Here is a 17,618-nt window from a genome sequence, read left to right as displayed (position 1 = left end):
CTATTGTATGCATGCAGTGAGTTCTGTTCTCAGTGCTGTTCTCAGGTGTTTTTGTTTCACATCTTTATGATGACATTAAATAGTTGAATAATGATCAAGTTTAAGCTCATAGTCCTATCATTAATCATTTTGGATTGCTATCTTAACCTGAAGTCTGGGTTAGCATGCCAATCAGTTGGTTTGTTTCATTTAAGATGGCATTATCATGGCAGCATCTCGTTTGTTGTATTAGTGTTATTCATTATTGTTTGTTGCCAAAATTCATTCGCCCCTGCTCTAAAAAAGTCAGCTCCCCCATAGCCCCCCCAGTCATAATTTTCTGGAGCCGTCGCTAATTTGTGATGCCTCAAGGGCCCTAAAAACAAGGCTCCAAACAGCCCAAAACAAACGGATTAGGCTTCTGCTTAACCTTCCATCTCGGGCTCACCTTTTCTAAGCATGGGGTGGCACACGGTAGATGACAGAGTAGGCTACAACATCTTGTAATGGGCCTGGTGTACAAGATACACTACACCACTAATATACCCATGTACATGACAAAATACTTCAAAAACATCAAGGATGTCATGTCCACAATGACAACACCAGAGGCTGCTCCAAATATCCCCAGATTTGGCACAGCTATGCTGCTAAAATGTCTTACTGAAGGCCACCACTCTGAGAAGCCACTTAGAGGCGGCTGCTACTCGAAACTGGTAGTTAAAAAAAGACAATCCTTACCTCCCCCTGACCCTTCTATATACCATTTATTGTGTTTTATATTTTCTGCATGGTAGGCTACTGTGTTTTATTTTCAATGTTCAATTTAATGTTGTTGAGTAAAAAAAGGACCCCAAAAGCTTTCTTAAGGTGTTTATCCTTATAGTGTGTGTGCTTATTGCACAGGATGTGTGTGATGTGAAGTGCAGTAGGTCTACTGTAGTGGTAGTGCTTGTAGGTAGTGCATGTTGTGCATGTCGCATGTTGCATGTCGCTTCTGCTTGCTACTCTGCTTTCAGCTACTGCCATCGGCTAGCCCCCTTCACCGGGGGCGGAAAGAGGAGCTGAGTGTGTAAGTCTCCTCCTGCCGGTATACAGCCTCTCCACCATCAAGACTCCTGCAGTGCCTCCTAGTGGCCACACACGGTAACTGGGACCTCGCAGTCCCAGGCTAAACTGTAGGGGATCTCGGAGCAGCAGTGGGCCCCAGAGACAAGGCGCGCAGGCCCGTCGGCGTGCGGATACGCCCTGGCGCCTTGTCAACCACTGCCCCAGCTATGGGCAAATAGCAGGGGAGGCAGACCTCATCATCTCTTCAGAAGTCTGCCTAGGAGAGGGAAACTCCGACTTAAAACCTACGGCCTGAGGACCTCTCTGTCACTGTCCTAGTTCACTCGGCCATGGCAGATGAACCTTGGGTTTAAAGGGTGGGGCCGGTATTGCGCACACTGCACTCCACCTAAAAACTCCATCGCGCAGGCCTTAGGTTGATGTCCATGTATATGGACTCATGTCTGCATCGCACCTTTTTCAAGTCCTGTAGCGTTGGGAAAGGGATGAAACGGTAGATGAAAGATGTCATTGGCAGCCGCAGTCCCAATCCTGCATGCAGGCGGTTCAGGCGTATGGGTCGTCTGATGTTGACCCTGGAGATGACAGCATCACCCGGCAGCACCCTGGACGACCAAGCAGCCCTCTCTAGGGATAGCACTGCTTGCTCCACATGGAGAGGGGCTTAGAAAAGGTAGCCTAAACAAAGTTCATTTCCATCTGACCCAGTTGGCTAGCCGCAGTCAACGGGCATCTTCTAAAGCGGTCGAAAAATTAGGAAAAAAAGGTATGCACCCGCCTATAAGAGTGTGCAAGGACTAAAACTTGCTTGTTGGAACATAAGAACTATGCTTGACACAGCAGACAGCGGTCGACCAGAGCGGCGCTCAGCCTTGATAGCGCATGAACTCGCCAGACTAAGTGTGGACATTGCTGCTCTCAGTGAAGTCCGCTTTCCAGAGGAAGGCAGCCTTATAGAGCATGGCGCCGGTTACACCCTCTACTGGTCTGGCAAACCAGAGGGAGAAAGACGCCTTTCCGGTGTTGGCCTCATGGTGAAGAGCTCCATTGCTTCAAAGCTTGAAAATCTGCCAACTGGTCACTCTGACCGCATCATTTCTATGCGCCTTCCACTGCATGACAACAAGTGTTTAACACTGTTCAGTGTGTACGCTCCAACTCTTCAAGCTGACCCTGCAGATAAGGACAAGTTTTATGCTGACCTGCGCAATCTCGTACGGAACACCCCTGTTGACGACAAGGTAATTGTCCTTGGAGATTTCAATGCCAGAGTTGGCCGGGACTCTGAAGCCTGGAAAGGAGTGCTTGGCATGCACGGTGTTGGAAATTGCAATGACAATGGCCGTCTCCTGTTGGAGTTCTGCGCGGAGCAGGAAATGACCATCACGAATACCATCTTTCAGCAGAAAGACAGTCGGAAGACAACATGGATGCATCCTCGGTCTAAACATTGGCACCTTATTGATTACATCCTGGTGCGTCAAAGAGACCTCTGTGATGTTTTGCACACACGAGTGATGCCCAGCGCAGAGTGTCATACTGACCATCGTCTTGTTCGCTGCAGACTCAGGCTTAATTTTAAACCGAAGACAAGGAGAGGAAGTATTCCAAGGAAGAGGTTTCAGGTTGGCAACCTCCAGTCACCAGAAGTGAAAGCTGAATTTCAGTTAAATCTTCAGGAAAGGCTAGAGGATCCCAGTCGCCCCACAGACCCCTCCCCAGAAGCTCTATGGGCTCACTTAAAAACTGCCATCCAGCAGTCCTCTGCAGAAGTCATTGGTTTCACCACCAAGAGAAACAAAGACTGGTTTGATGACAGCAATCAGGAAATCCAGAAATTGCTGATGAAGAAAAGGTCTGTCCACCAAGCTCACCTAGCACAACCATCATGTCATGTGAAGAAAGCTGCCTTCCGCCTTGTTTGTAGTAACCTCCAGCGCAAGCTTCGAGAGATCCAGAATGCGTGGTGGTCCAACCTTGCAGTGAGAACTCAGCTTTGTGCAGATACTGGTGACTATCGTGGGTTCTACGAGGCTTTGAAGGCAGTATATGGCCCTTCACATCAGGTCCAGAGTCCTCTGCGCAGTGCAGATGGCCATGAACTCCTCACGGACAAGGTATCCATCTTAAACAGATGGGCAGAGCACTTTCAGACCCTCTTCAGCGCTGACCGCACAGTTCAGGATACAGCACTTCTGGACATTCCCCAGAAACCAGTTCAAAAGGAGCTGGATGAGTTGCCAACCCTTGAGGAAACAACCAAGGCCATTGAACATTTGAAGAGTGGAAAGGCTGCGGGAATCGACGGGATCCCACCAGATGTCTGGAAGCACGGAGGCCATGCACTTCACATTAGGCTCCATGAGCTCATTGTGTGTTGTTGGGAGCAAGGCAAACTACCACAGGACCTACGCGATGCAATTATCATCACCCTGTACAAAAACAAAGGGGAAAAGTCAGACTGCTCTAACTACCGGGGTATAACCCTGCTCTCCATCGCAGGAAAAATCCTGGCAAGAGTACTGTTGAACAGATTGATACCCAGCATTGCAGAGGAACATCTACCGGAGAGCCAGTGCGGTTTTAGATCCAACAGAAGCACCACTGACATGGTGTTTGTACTCCGCCAGCTCCAAGAAAAATGCAGGGAGCAGAACAAGGCCCTGTATGTGACGTTTGTTGACCTCACCAAAGCTTTCGACACGGTGAGCAGAAAGGGTTTGTGGCAGATCCTGGAACGACTTGGTTGTCCCCCAAAATTCCTTACCATGGTAATCCAGCTACATGAAGATCAGCGAGGTCAAGTCAGATACACTACTGACCTCTCAGAGCCCTTCCTGATAGGAAATGGTGTAAAGCAAGGCTGTGTTCTCGCCCCAACGCTTTTCTCCATTTTCTTCAGCATGATGCTCAAAAGAGCTACTCAAGACCTTGATGAGAACGACGGCATATACATCCGGTACCGCACTGATGGCAGCCTGTTTAACCTGAGGAGGCTGCAGGCGCACACCAAGACCAGCCAACAACTAATATGGGAACTTCTCTTTGCTGACGATGCCGCACTTGTTGCCCATTCAGAGTCAACCCTGCAGCGTGTAACATCTTGCTTTGCTGCGGCTGCCAAGCTCTTTGGACTGGAAATTAGCCTGAAGAAGACAGAAGTTCTTCACCAACCTGCACCCCAGCAGGAATATCACCCTCCCTGCATCACCATCGATGGGACAGAGCTGAAATCCGTCCATCAGTTCACATATTTGGGCTGTACCATCTCGTCTGATGCCAATTTAGGCAAGGACATCGACAACAGACTGGCAAAAGCAAACAGTGCCTTCGGCAGGCTGTATAAAAGGGTTTGGAAAAACAAACACCTGAAGAGTGGCACAAAGATCAGTGTGTACCGAGCTGTGGTATTGACCACCCTCCTGTATGGCTCTGAGTCATGGGTACTATACCAACACCACCTGCGACTACTTGAGCGTTTCCACCAGCGCTGCCTCCGCACCATTCTCAACATCCACTGGAGTGACTTCACTACAAATACTGAAGTTCTCATGCAGGCAGAAACCATCAGCATAGAGGCCCTACTGTTGAGGTCACAGCTGCGTTGGGTAGGGCATGTTGCCAGGATGGAGGATCATCGCCTGCCGAAGATTGTACTTTACGGTGAACTTTCCTCTGGCCACCGAAACATTGGGGGCCCAAAGAAGAGGTATAAGGACTGCCTAAAGAAATCTCTCAGTGCATGTCACATTGATCAGCTCCAGTGGTCTACCCTCGCCTCCAATCGTGTGACTTGGCGTCACACCATCGCTGGGGCTGTGTCTACCTTTGAGAGTAACCGACGGTCCGGTTTAGAAGAAAAGAGAAGAAAAAGAAAGGCGGTGAAGACAGTGAATGCAGCACCACCAACATCTGTGCATTCGTTTCCCTGCAGCGGTTGTGGCCGAGTTTGCCTGTCAAGAATAGGCCTCAACAGTCACCAACGTGCCTGCAGCAGACGTGGACATCCGCCTCCGTAGATCTTCGTTCGCGAAGCAACGCCATGATGATCCTTATAGTTGAACTTGTACCAGTGAACTGTCTTGAAGCTGTACCTTTTCTGTGCAAACTTCTAATAAAGTCTTCAATCAATCAATCAATCAATCAATCAATCAATCAATCAATCAATCAATCAATCAATCAATCAATCAATCAAAACGATGGCAGATAGTATAGCTGTGCTAAGCTCTGCCCTGCTGCTGTCTAATCTAGTGGAAGAACCGGAGCGATGCTGGAGCACTAGTAGTAGGCCCTACTGTTGACTGCTCAGCATGAGTTCTCCCCCCCGCCCACTCGCTCATACAAATAGTTTGTGTGTGTGTGTGTGTGTGTGTGTGTGTGTGTGTGTGTGTGTGTGTGTGTGTGTGTGTGTGTGTGTGTGTGTGTATGTGTGTGTGTGTGTGTGTGTGTGTGTGTGTGTGTGTGTGTGTGTGAAAGTTGTAAATCAGCTATTTTGTGTGTACACGGCGCTGTATGTCAAAGTAGGCTACATTCACTACTACACAATCAATGTGTGATATGGTCCTGCCCCGTTTTCTGACCGTTTGCAGAAAGAAAATGTGACCTACTCTATCATAATGTTAATGTTCAGGGCAAAAAACAAATGAAGAAAACAATCAGGATTTGCCTTCAGCTTTAAATAAGCACAAGTTGCCTCATCTATGGACTTGGCACACTGTTTGGTAACGGCTGCATTAGCCTATAATGCAGGATAGGGGGAGTAGGAGGAATTCACTTCAACTGTGGCAACAGAGATCTGTGATATCAGCTGTTTTACAGCTGTCTCTGTCTGACATAGAAAATGAACTTTATGCCAGAGTTATTACTTACAGTAAGTCAATGATTACAGTCTTTGTGACTCCCTTGTCAGTGCATGTTGACACAGGAGGACACACCCTAGAGACCAGAGTAATCCTGCTGTTAAGTATGACATCATTTTGTAGGCAGAGGAGAATTTCTGCCCCCAGTTTCCGTGAATCTTTTTACTATTTTTACTATTTACACATTTTTCTTCTCTTTGTTGTTGAAAGGAAAGTGTTAGAATTATACTTTAGTCGTTTTTTTTTAGTCGTTGTTTTTTGAAATAGTGAGGGACAGAAAATGCTCTGGGGGCAGATTCTCCTCTGCCTACAAAATGATGTCACGGCTTAAAAGCAGGATTCCTTATACTATTATTGCCTGGCTCCAGCCAATGAATAGAGGGTATGCGCGTGACATCATCATCATACCCGGAAGTTATGCAGGAACGCCTACTGAGTGGCAAAAAAACAACTAGCCTTGACAGCCCACATTTAAACAGAACAGTCCTGTCTGATTGCATTAAACAACGTTAAACGACATTGAACTCACTTTGCCACTCGATTTGCCACTCACTTTGCCACTCGATTTGCCACTCGATACGCCATACACTTTATGCATGCGCATACCCTCTATAGACCCGCCCACTCTCTGAGTGGACTGCGCAGTCTGAATTCAGGCTAATACTATTATACGATATTTGTATAAACCTCCTTGCCTCTGTAGAGCAGTGCTATTTGCATTACTACCATTGTATGAAACCATACAAGCAGGAAGTCGAACAAATGAAGTTTTACTCTTATGTGCCCGTACACAAACTTGAATCTTGCAACTTACCTACTCAAAATATGTTCATATTTTTGGTAGCCTTATTATTTAAAACCTTTCGTGTTTTGTATTGTGTTGAATATGGTGGGCATGTTGATTTGATATAATAAATGCAGCCAATTCACTGGCACCTGCACCCTTTGAGCCTGTTCATGATTGGTGGTTATTGTGCTCATTTATGAAACACGTTTCAGGCAGTCTGTTACACCTGCGTTGGCCTTTAGTCAGGATCTTTGCTAAAACTGAAGGAAACTCTTTTGAAACAACTACTGTATAATAGCACTTCTGAAGATATATTTAAGGGCCACAGGCAGGCCTGGAATTTCGTCATTTTAGGGGCAAGGCCACTTGGCCTTTGGTGTTGTCCATTGTTTGAGGGCACAAAGGCCAAATGCCAGGGCAGGAAGGCCATCAAATAGAACACGAAAGAAAGAATTAAATAATTTTAAATACATGGGTATTTACAATCTGATCCATGGTCAGCACTGCACACATCAACGATACTGGATTGGTTTAAAAGTGGGGACTCAACACAAGTCAATGGTGTCTTCATATCGACGAGACAGAGAGAGAGAGTAGAAAGTGGTACAGTCATCTGGGGCATTAAGGCCACTGTGGCCTCAGGTCATGCCATTGGTTTGAGGGTCACAAGGCCAAACTGAGGGGCAACGGCGGCCATGGCCTTCATGGCCTACATGAAATTCCTGCCCTGGCCACAGGTAATTACAGTAGGTCACATGTAGGTTTCTGAACTGTCCAGATCAACCTCATGTTATGGCAATCACGTTTGCACACGTGATTGTTTCGTATTTATTTTCGGACCAGGGTTGATTTTTTCGCAACTGTCACCACTGGGTTCCTTGCTCTCTCTCTCTCTCTCTCGTCCTCTCTCTCTCCTTGGCCTGAACAAAAAAACGCAGCAATTATATGAAGATTGTTGTTGTAAATGGGGGAAGACAATCTTCATACAATTGTTCTGAGGACGAACATTCGTCACAAACTGCCTGTGAGTATCTGTAATTTTTGCCAAAGACAATTGGTGTGAGAAAAATACAGTACAAGCTACTTTCCAGACCCCCCTAGAGACTTAATTTGTGGAAAGCCTCAAGCAACAAATCTAGCTACCTTTTTCCGGTGATTTGGGGACACATATTGTTGACAGGAGCCAGAGATAAAACCCTTGTTTTTCTTCCTTTTCCCTCTCTCTCTGCCTCCATTTTCTGCCTGCCTGCTCCTCAGTGACACTCACACAAACGCGCATGCGTGCCCCGTCTCTTTCTTTCCCTCTCTGGCTTCCTCGCCTCGGCTCAGTTCCTCTTCCCCCTGCTGATAGTCTCTCTCTCTCACGCACGCACGCACGCACGCACGCACGCACGCACGCACGCACGCACACACACACACACACACACACACACACACACACACACACACACACCACCAGAAATACCAGGAAGGAGTGGCGAGCGTAGCAAAGTATATCGTCGCTGACGGGCAGAAAACCTCTTATCTCCATGATAAAAATAGCATATCTACAAGCCCAAACTGCAGCTCGAACCGTGGCTCGAAGCGGCGCGTTTTGAGCTTATCAATCTGCTATGTTTTTGTATATTTGAATCCCAAAAAAACTATCGGTGTTGGACGTGTGAGGTTTCCACCCGACAGAGACGATATGACGCAACAGAGATAGTCAAAGCAAACACAGCGCGCTGAGTCACCAGGTCACCACGTGACTGTTACTGTAAGCAGGGACTGTTAGCAGACGACAGCATCAGAGCAGCGGTAGGTATATTATCATAACATATGAAACTAATACTAGGCTATAATTATCCTCACTGTAACATGTCCTTTTGTATTGTTATTTGTATAGATAACTATAACATAATAACTATTATAGGCTGTCCTCGCTGTCGCTGTCATTGTCCTTTTGTATTGTTGTTTGTAGGTAAATATCGTATCAAACAAATGTATCCTCACTGTCGCATGTCCTTTTCTATTGTTATTTTTAGATCAACAAGCTAAGTAGGGCATTCATTTATTATTAGACATGAGGCCAATTAATACAAAAAATGCCTTCTAAATCCTGACCTACGTTTTCTGAAGAACTTCAAATGTGTATTAAAAAAAATCTAAAAATGTGTTATGTTGCGATATACCATACATAGGCAGCTGTTGGCCTGAGGTGCCCCACCTTCACTTAATGCGGCCAGGTTAATATCGCAATACTGATATATTATTGATTTCAGCCGTTACAATTCCAAACATACTTCAGTCTATATTAGTAGTTGAATGACTAGTATAGCAGTATTACAAATGTTAGTCTTTTTTTATGTCCAACATATTTGTATTAAAGTTCATAAATCAACAGGAGAAATTCAATCAAAATGTTACATTTCAGGATTCCAATTTAAAAAGAGGAAAAACAAATCGGATTCTAAAGTAGCAAAAATAGCAGATCTACAAACTCAGAAGGGAAACATCACTGCATTTCATGTGCTAGTAACTCTCCACTCTCTTCATGTATAGTATGGCACATAATATGCGTAGGAAGGAAACTATCTGTCACTATTGCCAAGTTATGAGTTTAACATCCTGAGCGAAGCTAAACAACTGTAAATGCAGTTTTATTAACATATTTAACAAGGCACTCTGAATGCATACTTTCATCTTATTCTGATTTGTATTACAATATTCATACAGGTATGTATCTATAAAAATGGCCAATTGAGTTTTCTTCTTCTCTAATAACAATAGCAATACAAACAACAATAACACAACTACTACTACTACTACTACTACTACTACTACAAGTAAGACTCCCTAATCGGGAGATAAGCGACCATCAGGTCGCAGCGTGATTTGAGAGCAAAATGTGTAGGAGCAGTGTCCAAAAAAGTGTGTGAAAAAACTGTGGTGCTATATGGGACAGATCCATGTTGATGATATGAGTGTAGACATACTGTGTACCGATTTGCGTGATTTTAGGGCAAAATCTGTAGGAGCAGTGTCCAAAAATGTGTTTAGCAAGAATCGGCCTCATGGTGGCGCTAGAAGAGGTTCATGTGATAATTGATGGGTTATACAGTAGGCCTACAATTGTGAAATCATAAAAAGGTGACAAAACTGATAAAACAATAAAAGTAGGAGCAGCGGTGAAGGCTTTCTCATGAAAGTAATAAACATAACATGTAAAACAAAGTGTGTGTGTGTGTGTGTGTGTGTGTGTGTGTGTGTGTGTGTGTGTGTGTGTGTGTGTGTGTGTGTGTGCTTGTGAGTGTGAGTGTGTGTCCGATCATTTTGCATGAGTACCGACCAAGGTACAATATTATAAAATGACTAACTAAACAAAGACATTTGGCAAACTGTGAGAACACAGGCAATAATGTTTATTGAGACTTGGATGTCAACATGCATGTGAATCACTTGCCTTCACACGAAGACTTGTTTGTATTATAAAACTGTTTGGGGTGCACACAGAAGCCGGAGTAGACATGGAAATTGGGAATTGTGTCATTTTAGATTTTAGCAATATTTTAACCATTATTTTATACTTTGGCTTTTCAAATATAGCAGATATACAAGCTCACAGTGCATCACTTCTTGCTGCACGATGTAGATCTGCTATTTTTGAAAAGAATCTTGAAAAGTGGCACAGATCTTTACATATATATATATATATATATATATATATATATACCTGTATGTTTTTAAAGTGAACATTTTTAACCCTTTGCTTCTGGGGGGTCCCTGTAACTAACTAATTTGAGATGGGGTCTGCGGCCAAATACATATAATTGTGGGGGTCCTTGACATGAAAACATGTTGAGCAGCACTGATATAGAAACATACACTTTTAGAATCGGCTTCGGGTCTGTTATTGGGTTAACTGTGTTCTGATAAAAATACACAACCATGGCAAACATATTACTTGTGCATGCATGCGATGAATGCATTTATCATGAACAAAAGAAATAAACCATTAAATTGACACATTGTTCTGCTGTTCTATCCCTGCAGCCATGGCGACAGCTGGCGGTCTCCTGTCCGAGGAGCACTTCCTGTGTTCCATCTGTCTGGATGTGTTCACCCAGCCCGTCTCTCTTCCATGTGGACACAACTTCTGTAAGGCCTGCATCACGCGGTGCTGGAACTCCGCTGCCTGTGGACTCTGCCAGTGTCCAATGTGCAAGGACACGTTCGACGCAAGACCCGAGCTTCGCGTCAACTGTTTCATCTCAGAGATGGCCGATCAGTTCAGGAAGTCAGTGAAGGGGAAAGAAGAGCAAGAGAGAGACGACGACGACAATGTTCCACAGGAGGTGCTGAGCGAGACGGCGGAGCCTCCGGGGAGTAGCATGACGGACAGGAGGATGTGCGCGACGCACAACAAGAGCCTGGAGCTCTTCTGCGGCGACGAGCAGCAGCTCATTTGCATCCTGTGCTCGCAAACAAACCACAAGACCCACGCCGTGGTCTTTTTGGAGGACGAGTGCGGACGGCGAGAGAAACGGATCGAGGAGACAAAGGCGGAGTGCGACCAGATGATCCGGGAGAGGCTCCGGAAGCTTGAGGAGATCAAGCGCTCGGCGGAGCTCAACGCGGAGCTGGCGGAGAGGGAGCTCTCGGACTGCGTTGACGCCTGCGTGGCCCTGGCCGCCTCCTTCCAGGGCAAGCGGGCGGCGCTCCTGGAGGTGATGGAGAGGAAGCGGAGGGAAGCGGAGGACGAGGCCGGAGACCTGATGGCAGACCTCGAGCAGGAGATCGCCGACATCGAGAGCAGGAGCGCCGAGTTGGGGCAGCTCTCGTACGCCGATGGCCTCCTCGACTTCTTCCTGCAGAGCCAGCCCTACCTGCACGGCCCTCCGCTGCCCGTGGAGGACTGGTCCGAAGTCTGCATCGACAGCGAGCTCTGTGCGGGGACGGCGAGGGCAGCCGTGGCCGAGATGGAGCAGGCGGTAAACGACGGGATGGAGGCACTGATACAACAAATGGAGATGATTAATCAAGACATTGAAGAGGAGCTCGATATATCCACCGACCCTGAATCTACAAACCCTGAATGCACCAGCCCTGTGCCCACTAACCCTGAATCTACCAGCCCTGTACCCACAAACCCTGAATGCACCAGCCCTGTGCCCACTAACCCTGAATCTACCAGCCCTGTACCCACAAACCCTGAATGCACCAGCCCTGTGCCCACTAACCCTGAATCTACCATCCCTGTACCCACAAACCCTGAATGCACCAGCCCTGTGCCCACTAACCCTGAATCTTCCAACCCTATACCCACAAGCCATGCATCTACCGACCATGTACCCACGGCCCAAGGGTGCACTAACTACATAAACATAACCCCTACACCCAATAACCCTGTATGCAACAACTATATAACCATCACTTCTCTACCCAACAACCCAGTGTGCAACAAGTATGTGTACGTCACCGTGCCCCAAAACTCTAAGCGCACCAATCGTCGACCCAAGAGGCCTGCACGCAACACCCCTGCACGAGTGACCCCAGGACCATCTAACTCTCTACGTACCACCAACACACCCAACAACACTGGACCCAATTATCCTGTACGCTCACATCTTCCCAACAATCCTGGGCCCAGGAACCCTGGCCGCACCAACCCGCCCCACTATCCTGGGCCCAAGAACCCTGCACATACAAACCCGTCCCACAACCCTGGACCCCAAAACACTTTCCGCACCAACCCACACCACAACCCTGGAGCCCAAAACACTTTCCGCTCCAACCCGCCCCACAACCCTGGACCCCAAACCACTTTCTGCTCCAACCCGCCTCACAATCCTGGACCCCAAAACACTTTCCGCTCCAACCCGCCCTACAACCCTGGACCCCAAAACACTTTCCGCAGCAACCCACACCACAACCCTGGACCCCAAAACACTTTCAGCACCAACCCGCCCCACAACCCTGGACCCCAAAACACTTTCCGCTCCAACCCGCCCTACAACCCTGGACCCCAAAACACTTTCCGCAGCAACCCACACCACAACCCTGGACCCCAAAACACTTTCAGCACCAACCCACACCACAATCCTGGACCAAAGAACCCTGCACATACTAAGCCACCACACAATCCTGGACACAAGAACCCTGGCCACACTAGCCATGGACCCACAACTCAACATGCCAAACAACACGGTAAAACAAAGAAATGAACACAATCAGGATTATCCAGGGCTCGGTCATCTCAAAGTTTGATTCCATTTCTCCCTCCTTATTGGCTTTCTGGCATGCACTGAAGCCCCTTCAAATGATCCAGAATCTCGCAGCATGCCTGGTCTTCAACCATCTCAATTATTTACATCTCTGTCCTCCCTTCCGCTCATTTAGATCAGCTAATGCAGGAATGCTGTCTGTAACTTCCATAAAACAGCCAGGACAACGATCCTGACAATTATTCCTTTCAACCTAGACTCTTACCCCTCTTGGACCTACATCTGCAGACTCACTAGCAACTTTCCACCGCAGCATGAAGACTCATCTCTTCAGACTCCATCTGAAGGTCCCTAGCTGACAAATCTTTATGGGATAGAGACTTTTTTTTTCTTTTACATTAACAACTTGAACCCTCCTCTAGGGTGAAAATATCTAATATCTACAAGAAAATAGCAGATTTGACACATTGTGAGCTTGTAGATCTGCTATTTTCGGCGAAGAGGTTTGCTGAACAGGGGAAAATGATAAGATCACATTTACAACGTTTTGGCAGTTTATGTTGTGCCATAGTTTTGTACTTTTTTCTGTTTTGTATGTGTCTATGGAGTTAACATTACTCTAATAGATTATTCTAATAGACCCCCAGGTGTGGTTATAATGTGTCTTCCCTGTGTAATTTTGGTTACTTCCTGAAAGCTGAAAGCCTCTGAGTCAAAAGGCCCAACTGAAATACACTGATCATAATATCATCCCCTCCCCTTTTTACCACACAACAACACGGTGGGTGTGGCTAACTTCTGACACATGTATTAGTGGTCTGATTCCAAAAGCAAAGAAATATAAATAAATAAAAATAAAGATAACTGAGGAAGACAGTTGTTTGCTTTTACTGCTAATATCTAAGATCTGTGCAAGAATTTAATTTAATGTATTTTTATTTAGTCATAATATATAATAAACACTTAATTATAGGGTTGACGTTGACGTTATTCAAATATTGCGGCCACAGACAGATTTTGTATTCACTTATGATAATAAAGGTTGCTTACCCCTGCCCTAGGCTTAACACATTACATGTGTGGCAATTTGGCAAATGTGCACCAAACGTGCACGTTTATGTGCATAAAATTACCTTCCGGGGTCATGTTGGGGTCGCGAGTCAATGGCAGCATCATTGGTTTAGAGTGCATTCTGCTAAGCAGATGATCGTAATACTCTGGTTAAAAGTCTTAAGACCTGCCAATAGTCTTCTCGAATGCCTAATGTGAGGCCCTCAGGGGGCTGGTGATGGAAGGTTGCTTACATTGCAGCTCGTTGGCTCCATAGGCAGCTCCACACCCAATCATTTGTATTATAGTTTCTTCTTTTCTCACAGTTAAAGGAGCTATAGTCAACTGTTTCTTGAAAAACGGATGCTAAAATAAATATGTTTTGAAAATATTTTATAAAAAAGATTAAGCTTCATATATGTGTTTCTATTCAAAAATGACCACAAAAAGCGTAAAATAATGATAAAATAATAATTTCGGCCATTGTCAGACCGACTTAACTAATCGGTTTAGCCGATATTTTGTTTTATAATATTCACATTTGAATGTGAAAGCTGAAAAAGCCCTTTGTAACGATGATGACTGAAGATTCAATCAGGGTGTTCTGGGTTAGGATTAGGGTTAGATATTTTCAAATTAATGATAAGAGTGAAAGTACGAGCACAGGTATCAAAATAAACATCTACTTTGTTCAAGTTTATTTCACAGCGTTGATGTCCTATTGTTCTCATCAGGGACACACCAATTAAAAAAATCAATCATTAACACGTTTATAAAATATAAAGCTAGACAAGTAAAATGGCAAAGAAGTCAATCAACTGTCAGGTCTTTAGAGTAGAAAAAACTTTTTAATTGCGTATTTATTTATATCATATTTGGGATTTGTAGTACTCTTACATAGGGCTTGTGAACAATGGAACTTACCAAATAAGCAAAACATGCGTGGTCTAGTTTTCATTTGTGGAAAATGCTTTGATATAAATGTCTATACGCCCAGTTATGCATATTATTTAAAAGGGAAAAACAACAAAACAAGCAATATATCGTTTAACAGACACCTTTTTTATTTTATTTTATATGGTTTGAAAAATGTTTGGCACATAAACAATTTTTTTTCAGATTCGGCCATCTTGCAAGGCAAATAAGGCATTCTAATACATGGTTTGTGGCTGGCACACAAGTGCCTCCGAGCAGACATGAGTTTGTGTGTATACACAAACGAAAGTCGAACAAAGAATAATGATGCATCAGACTTTGCCATTAACCATGTCTCTTTACATTTTTTAAATTTACAAAAGCCAATTATTAGTACCCTTTTTCTCCCCAGCAAGTGCAATCATATTGACATTAACTTAAGCCCTTAAGTCCACACATAATTCCTGTTTGTTGCCACTGCTGTTATACTCTACTGCAGGGGTTCCCAAACTTTTCTGTCTCAGGGCACCCCATAAATATTTGTTTTAATCCGAGGTTACCCCTACATCCGAGGCACCCCTACATTATAATTTTCACTCCCAGCACCTTATATTTATAGCATATCGTCGTTGTCGGGTGGAAATCTTGTATGTCCAAAACCGTTTTTTTTAATTTTATTTATCATCTATACAATGCACTAATCTAGTGAAAACCGCAGATCTACAAGCACACATGCTTGTAGATTGGTTGTTTTCACTAGTTTTGTGCGGCGGTCTTGTATGAAGAAGCAGGGCAAAAGACGTACACATTTGAAGCTTGGAGATACGAGGTTTCTGCCTGACAATCACAATATTTTAGTGATTACGTTGAGATAACAGCCATTTTGGTTAGAACTGACTGAAAAAAACTTTGTACTTCAAGTTCAAATTTATACTAAATAATATTTTTTGTCCAAATAAATTCCAAGTATTATCAAATGATCTCGCGGCACCCCTGGACTGCCGTCACGGCACCCCAGGGTGACCCTTCACCCACTTTGAAAACCCCTGCTCTACTGACCCACCTGCCAGTGAGGAGCCCCCATCGGAAGGACACAATGCCCCCGTCCTGCACCTCCCACTAAACATTCCCCGCTGACCAGGGACGTGCTGGCCATTGGGAAAAGCGGGACAACTCCCGAACGGCCGGTTCATTCCCCGCAGGTCCAGGCCGGCCATTAGGAAAATAAAATAAAAAAAATGTCGGCCTTCGTTCCATTTTGGGGGCTGGGCGGCCAACACAGTAAATCGTCACTGTCGGGCAGAAACCTTGTATCTCCAAGTTTCAAATTTGTACATTTTTTCGCAAAGCAAAGCCCTGCTTCATCATACAAGGCCGTTGCACAAAAGTAGTGAAAACAGCAGATCTACAAGCACACAACGCCTCGCGGTGCGAGGCGTTGTGTGCTTGTAGATCGGCTGTTTTCACTAGTTTAAATCATTTTTAAAATGATAAATACAAAACAAACCGGTTTGGAAATACAAGGTTTCCACCCGACAACGACGAAATATAAAAAAGAAATTAAAAAATGAGGGCCTCTCCAACTCTTTTTCCCGGGCTGAATCAGGGGCCCAGCACGTCCCTGCCGCTGACAGGTGCCACCCTCAGCTTGCAGGAGTATGTGCAGTGAGAAATAACACTCTGGGAGGGTGTTATTTCGCCCAGCTTCACTATCCCGAACACACAAGCCAATTTGTTTGAATAGATGCTCAGCAAAGCCAGATGCAGGTACTTCACCACCTTGCCAGCCAATCACACACATTCTTAAAAAAAAAAGAAAAAACTTGAGATAGTTAAAGGGATATTACACTTTCAAAAAAACTTTTTGTAATTTTATTGTCTAATCAGGCTCTTGAGGACACCCTTCCAGGAACTTCCTATACAAACTTATTGTAACTTCAAACTACATTTTAAGCATGATAGATTCAATGAAAACAACTGTCCTTTTTTCTGGTGACTCCTGACACCCTCTGAATACGTGAGCAGGCCGTGTTTCTTCGATAACTCTTTTCATTTATTTTTTATAATCTTTTATTGTATTAATTGTATTAATACATAAATACAATTCAAAATGAAGAAATTCAAAAACTGTCCTGGGTGTTCGCAAGAGCCTGATTAGATGATAAAATGACAGAAAGTTTTTTTGAAAGTGAAATATCCCTTTAAAACATGCTAACAAAGACATTAATTATCACCCACTAAATAAACTCAGCACAAAAAGAAAGGAAACTTGAATTTGGTCCATTATAATTATCTCCCCTTGTATAATACCAATTTCTATTGTGTTTATATCATTTTTATCGTTGATTCGCCACCTTTAAAAAAAAGGGGAGAGACGGCCGCTGATTTCCGCGTCCGGGTCCGGGTCCATGGCCGCGTCCGCGGAAAAAGTGGCCGCATACGCGGGGCCGCTTCCGCAAACGTCCGGCCGCGGACGCAAACGGCTGGCACGGCTGGCCACGGAACCGTCCATGAACGCAGCCGCGGCCGTGGACGCAAACCTGCGGCTGCGTCCGTGGACGTGGCTGGGGGCACGGCCGTGGATGCGGAAATCAGCGGCTCTTGCTGGAGAAGGGTTTCTTCTAAAAGGGTTAAGATCTAGATCTACATCTGGTGCCCGCGGATCTAAAGGTAGATCTGGTGCATATGGATCTAGATCTCGTACCTGCGGATATATAGATGCCCTGGGCAATTGTCCAGGCTCGGCGCCCCTGC

General features: G+C 45.1%; 1 protein-coding gene across 1 annotated transcript; it reads left to right on the top strand.

Annotated features, from left to right (window-relative positions):
- Positions 1-8,458: 8,458 nt before the first annotated feature.
- On the top strand, positions 8,459-13,771 carry LOC308303980 (uncharacterized protein). Its single transcript, XM_080748529.1, has 2 exons — positions 8,459-8,497; positions 10,729-13,771. The coding sequence occupies exon 2, from the start codon at positions 10,731-10,733 to the stop codon at positions 12,897-12,899; it is 2,169 nt and encodes a 722-aa protein (XP_080604655.1). The 5' UTR covers positions 8,459-8,497; positions 10,729-10,730; the 3' UTR covers positions 12,900-13,771.
- The last annotated feature ends 3,847 nt before the right edge of the window (positions 13,772-17,618 follow it).

Source organism: Nannobrachium achirus (genome assembly GCF_963921795.1).
Source record: "Nannobrachium achirus genome assembly, chromosome: 19".
In the NCBI taxonomy this organism is placed as follows: Eukaryota; Metazoa; Chordata; class Actinopteri; order Myctophiformes; family Myctophidae; genus Nannobrachium; species Nannobrachium achirus.
This window is presented reverse-complemented; position numbering and strand designations above follow the sequence as displayed.

What these genes read in the sequence shown, in the direction of transcription:
- LOC308303980 (XM_080748529.1), top strand. Translation starts at nt 10,731, where the DNA reads ATGGCGACAGCTGGCGGTCTCCTGTCCGAGGAGCACTTCCTGTGTTCC.